The sequence below is a fragment of the Rhizophagus irregularis genome, chromosome 7 (assembly GCF_026210795.1).
Source record: "Rhizophagus irregularis chromosome 7, complete sequence".
Lineage (NCBI taxonomy): Eukaryota > Fungi > Glomeromycota > Glomeromycetes > Glomerales > Glomeraceae > Rhizophagus > Rhizophagus irregularis.
This window is the reverse complement of record NC_089435.1, coordinates 4,096,477-4,102,729: the sequence shown is the minus strand read 5'-3', so window position 1 is coordinate 4,102,729 and position 6,253 is coordinate 4,096,477. Positions and strand designations below refer to the sequence as shown.

The 6,253-nt window shown below is 29.6% G+C and overlaps 1 protein-coding gene across 1 annotated transcript; it reads left to right on the top strand.

The window, feature by feature from the left end:
* Window positions 1-3,987: 3,987 nt before the first annotated feature.
* OCT59_027641 (uncharacterized protein) lies at window positions 3,988-4,755 on the top strand (the record flags this gene model as incomplete). Its single annotated transcript, XM_066137130.1, has 6 exons — window positions 3,988-4,096; window positions 4,168-4,209; window positions 4,286-4,327; window positions 4,408-4,449; window positions 4,530-4,571; window positions 4,652-4,755. 6 exons carry the CDS (start codon window positions 3,988-3,990, stop codon window positions 4,753-4,755), a joined length of 381 nt encoding a protein of 126 aa, XP_065993548.1.
* Between the last annotated feature and the right edge of the window lie 1,498 nt (window positions 4,756-6,253).

The following is a 6,253-nucleotide window of genomic DNA, read 5'->3' as shown; positions in this document are numbered from 1 at the left end:
GTGCAGTAAAAAAGTCCCATGCAAACACAGGTCGAAGGGGCGCCATTGTCCAAAATTCAAAAAATGCAAATTCCCCATTTTCCTGGAAAATGGTGGGAAATTGTGGAAAATGCTGCATTACGCTGAGCAATTTTTTGGAATAGCATTGTTACAACATTGTCCGATTTAGCAAATCTTATGAAATTTTGAGAAAATGCTACATTATATCTCAAATGTAACATTTTTGTAACATTTCGTAACATTGTTATAACATTGTCATTAAAATCAAATTTTGCTTTTTTTTTGTTAAATGTTCCAATTTTCTTGCAAATGGTGCATTTTTATGAAAATTTCACATTTTACCTCAAATGTAATAACATTTAATAAAATTGTTATAACATTGTCAATTAAAATCAAATTTTGCTTTTTTTTTGTCAAATGTTCCAATTTTCTTGCAAATGGTGCATTTTTATGAAAATGCCACATTTTATCTTCAATGTGATATCATTGTAACAACATTTCATAAAATTGTTATAACATTGTCAATTAAATTCAAATTTTGTCAAATATTCCGATTTTCTTGCAAATGGTGTATTTTTTATGAAAATTCTATATTTTCTGTCAAATGTTGCATATTTTCAGCAAATTTTACGTTTTTTTGGTCAAAATGTTTCATTTTCGTCAGAATGTTAAGATTTTACATTTTTTTTTGAAAATGCTCAGTAATATATAAGGTTGCTTGCCGAAACCTAGGGGTTTAGGCAAGATGGCATTTCGCCAAAAAGTGAAATTCTGCCGAAACTATATTAAAGTTATATTAAAAAACTGGCGAAACTTTGGAGAATGGCGAAACTGCTGAAACTTATTATAAACGCCAAAACTGCCGAAATTCTGCCGAAACTATAATAAATCTATAGTAAAATTTTGACGAAATTAATCGTAGGATTTTGAAGAGGTTTAGACAAGCAACTTTAGTAATATAGCATTACACTGGAAAATGTAGCATTTCACCAAATTACACTAAAAAGCATCACAATTATCTCATTTTTTGGAAAATTCCACATTACATTAAATTATACTAAAAAATGTAGCACTATACTAGATTATGCGGCATTGCACTAAAAAATACCACAATTACACTAGACTAAAGTTGCTTGTCTAAACCTCTTCAAAATCCTACGATTAATTTCGTCAAAATTTTACTATAGATTTATTATAGTTTCGACAGAGTTTCGGCAGTTTCGGCGTTTATAATAAGTTTCAGCAGTTTCGCCATTCTCCAAAGTTTCGCCAGTTTTTTAATATAACTTTAATATAGTTTCGGCAGAATTTCGCTTTTTGGCGAAACGCCATCTTGCTTAAACCCCTAGGTTTCGACAAGCAACCTTACACTAGACAATGTAGCATTACACTAAAAAGTACCACAATTATCATATTTTTTAGAAAATTTCGTGTTATGCTGGAAAATGTAACATTATGCTAGAAAATTCAGAATTGCACTAAAAAATACCACAATTGCACTAGACAATGTAGCATTACACTAAAAAATACCACAATTATCATTTTTTTTTTAAAAAATTTCGCGTTATACTGGAAAATGTAACATTATGCTAGAAAATGCGGAATTGCACTAAAAAACGCGGAATTGCACTAAAAAACACAAAAAAAATACTACAATTACATTGGATAACGTAGCATTACACTTAATTACATTAAAAATTGATGATAATTTTTATTTATTTAATTACGTACATTATTAAATTTATAATATTTATATTTTAAACGCATTATTTAACATTAAACACATTGTTAATATAACACGATGTGTTGTGATGTAATTTAATACTAAACCTTACTACTGAAGACTCCCTCTTTTGTCACTATAAACAGGCGGAGGGAGCAGCAATGGCTCTCCCCCTATAGGTACTTTATGACCTCTACCTGTTTACAGAAGAGGGGCTTTTCGTAAAGTATTAGTTAATAGATATATATATATGTATATATAAGCATATATATACATCTATTTAAAATTATTAAAATAAAAAAAAAAATTCTGGGGCGGGGGAAAGCCCCTATTTATATAAAATTATATATCACGTGCGTCACGTGATATTACTTAATAATTACCGCAGCTTCAGCTGCGGTATAACGAAAAAAAAAATTAAGCTTTTTTTAGCAAAAGCTTAATTTTTTTTCTCACGTCCTCTTTCTTTCTTCCCTTTCCCCTTTCCCTTTCGTTCCCTTTCCTTTCCCTTTCGTTCTCCCCCTCCCTTTTGTTCCATTTCCCCTTTCCCTTTCTCCTCCTCCCTTTTCGTTTTATTTCCCCCTTTTCTCCCCTCCATTTTCCCTTTACCTTTCGTTCTCTTCCTCCCTTTTCGTTTCATTTCCCTTCCCTTCGCCCTTTTCCCCTCTTTCTCTCCCCTTCCCCTTTCCCTTCCCAGAAAATTCCAACGAAATGGTAAGTTTCGAAGCGTTCGCTTCGAAACTTTTAATATATTTTTTTAATTTCTTTTAGGAAACGTTTCTAACGCTTCCTATACTCTCTTTTTTTAGATCTCGATATTCGATTTTGGAAATTTAGGAAATTAAGGGTAAGTTTCGAAGCGAGTTCGCTTCGAAACAGTGTTTTTTTTTTAATTTCTTTAGGAAACGTATCTAACGTTTCTTATTTTTTTTTTGTGTAGGTCTTTCGGCATGCTTCTTTGGGATTCGAAATGGTAAGTTTCGAAGCATATGCTTCGAAACTTTTTAAAAATTTTTAATTTCTTTAGGAAACTTTTCTAACGTTTCCTTTCTTTCTTTTTTTGTGTAGGTCTTTCGGTATTCGACTTCGGGAAGCAAGGAACCGAAAGGGTAAGTTTCGAAGCGTTTCGCTTTGAAACTTTTTAAAAAAAATTATTTTTTTTTTAATTTTTTGTAAGGAAACGTTTCTAACGTTTCCTATTTTTTTTTGTAGAGATTTTTCGATATTCGACTTTGGAAGGCAAATTGGTAAGTTTCGAAGCGTGTTGTTGTACGCTTCGAAACTTTTAAGAAAAAAATTTTTTTCTTTTTTTTGTAAGGAAACGTTTCTAAGTTTCCTTTTTCTTTTTGTAGGAACGCCGGACGTTTGGATGATGAGTTCGAAATGAACTGGTGAGTTTCGCAACATTGTGTTGCAAAACTTTATTTTTATTTATTTCTTTTTAAGAAACGTTAACTAACGTTTCTTTATTTTACTTTTTGTAGGTTCCGGACGTTAGGATGATGGTAAGTTTCGCAATGTTACATTGCGAAACTTAATTTTTATTTTTTTATTATAAGAAACGTTTATATTAACGTTTCTTTTTTACTTTTTGTAGGTTCCGGACGTTAGAATGATGGAAACGAACTGGTAAGTTTCGCAATGTTACATTGCGATACTTAATTTTTTATTTTTTTTTTATTAAAAGAAACGTTAACTAACGTTTCTTTCCTTCTTTTTGTAGGTTCTGGACGTTTGGATGAAACGACCTGGTGAGTTTCGCAACGAATCGTTGCGAAACTTAATTTATTGTTTTTTTTTAAAGAAACGATATTAAACGTTTCTTTCCTTTACTTTTTGTAGGAACGCCGGAACGAATTCACGAACCGGACTTTGGGTGAAAGGTAATAAAGGGAATTTTATTTTTGTTTATATTTTTTTCTTTATTTCTTAACGAAACGTTAACTAACATTTCAATTTTTTTTATAGATCACCTTAACATCCACTTCTGCCAAATTGGAACTAAAATGGTTAAGAAGTTCAAAAAGAAAGTGCTTGGCAAAGGTGAATGAATTGAAGAATCCATCCAAGTAATTGGAGGAGACAAAGGAAACTCTGGGCATTTGGTGGGGTGTTCTTTTATTATATAACGAAACATTATTTAAGTTTCATTTATTTTTTGTTTTTTTATAGGTTAAAGGAATGAAAGGGAAAGGTGAGAACGAAAGGAAAGAGAAAGATGAGAACGAAAGGGAAAGGTAAAAAATGAAAGGGGAATGTGAAAAATGAAAGGGGAAGGTGAAAAATGTAAAGGAAAAGAGAAAACGAAAGAGAAGATGAAAGGGAAGGGTGAGAACGAAAGGGAAAGGGAAAACGAAAGGGAATATTTCGAAGGTATACTTCGAAATTTTTTTATTTTATTTTTCAACGAAGTGTTTATTAACGCTTCATTTTTTTTTTTTTAGGTTCAGCAGCCATTGAACAGACCGGAATTCAATATTTCGAAGGTATACTTTGAAATATTTTTTATTTTTATTTTTTTCAACGAAACGGTTATTAATGTTTCGTTTTTTTCTTTTTTAGGTTCAGCAGCTCATTGGACGTATGGAATTCAACATTTTGAAGGTATATAACTTCAAAATGTTTCTTTAATTTAATTTTTTTCACGAAACATAAATTAATGTTTCGTTTTTTTTCTTTTTTAGGTTCAGTGGCTTATTGGACGTATGGAATTCAACATTTCGAAGGTATATAACTTCGAAATGTTTCTTTAATTTAATTTTTTTCATGAAACATAAATTAATGTTTCATTTTTTTTCTTTTTTAGGTTCAGCGGCTTATTGGACGTATGGAATTCAACATTTCGAAGGTATATAACTTCGAAATGTTTCTTTAATTTATTTTTTTTTACGAAACGTATATTAATGTTTCGTTTTTTTTCTTTTTTAGGTTTTCTATTTTGGCACTGGTGCGGATTATCCATAGATTATCGGATATCTGATAAATATAGATTATCGTTAAATAATAATAATTGTGCATTTATTAATAAATAAAATTATAATAGATTATAAATCAGTGTTTTAAATTGTCATGGCGTTTACACTAAATTGTTTAAAATTATTACTAAATTTCGCTCAATTGTCCGAAAATTTCACTCAATTATCTGAAATTATTGCAAAATTTCACTAAATTATCTTCAAAAATGTTGCATTTATATCGTTTACACTCAATTGTCCAAAATCGGTAAAACATTTTCACTCAATTGTCTGAAATTATCCTAAATTTCACTAAATTATTCAAAAATCTAGCTAACATTTACCAAAAAAATGCAAAATTCACCACAATTTTCCACAATTTGTATTACGTTTGCACAACATTGCTGAAAAATTTACCTAAATTTTCAACAATTTACATAATATTACTAAAAATACACTACAATTTACCACTATTTGCATTACGTTTGCATAACATTACTAAAAATTTAACTAAATTTACCACAATTTGCACTTCCATCAGCAAGTTTTAAACAGGCGTATAAAGTGTTGAAAAACGCCATGTGTTGCTCAACACCAAAAAGTGTAGAGATACGAACCCTTTGTCAATCAACACCACTTAAAAATGTTGAAAACCGCGTAGTGCAACAGTGTTTTATGTGTAAAACAACATACAGTAAAATAACACTAGTTTAATAACGTGTATATAATGTATAAAAACGTGTATATTGATATTAAAAACGCGTATAGCAATGTAGTTAATTTAATAGTATTAATTTATTAATATATATATTATTGTATATTATTAACATTTCATTAATTGTAAATTTATTTATAAATACAGTTACAATACAAATTACATTAAATTATCAAATTATCTAATGAAAAATCAATTCCTCTTGTTATAATTAGATTGCCGCGGATTTTTAAGCGATCAATGTACTAAATTTCCGTTGACAAAGCGCCCCTGGTGATACAACCATAACAAGATAAGGTTTCAAATAAAAAAAACACAAAAATTAAGTTTCGTTAACGAAACTTACACAATCTTATTCTAAAAATCTGACCGAGGACTACAAAAAGAAAAGAGAAATTTAAAAAAAAATAAAAAAAATAAAATAAAAAAATGTAAGTTTTATTCGAAACTTACCAATTCATTCCAAAATGCTAATCTACAGCAACGCCGCGTCTAACGTTGAGAAATCTAATTAAAAGTCCAACGCTGAAGGAACCGGATACCTATAAAAAAGAGATAAAAAAAACAAATTAAAAAAAAACCCAAGATTCGTATCATAATACGAATCTTTGGTTTTTTTTTCCATTATTCCGAACTCGGAAGCCCACCCGAACCTATAAAAAAAAAGAACGGTTAGTAAACCGTTCCAAAATAATAATAAAAAAACAAAAACCAAGATTCGTACTCGTACTTACGAATCTTGGTTCCTTCATTTGTCCGAAACCCACCCGAACTTCTAAAAAAAAAATACAAGAACGGTTAGTAAACTGTTCATAATAATAAAAAAATTAAAAAAATAAAAAAAAAGTAAAGATTCCTTAC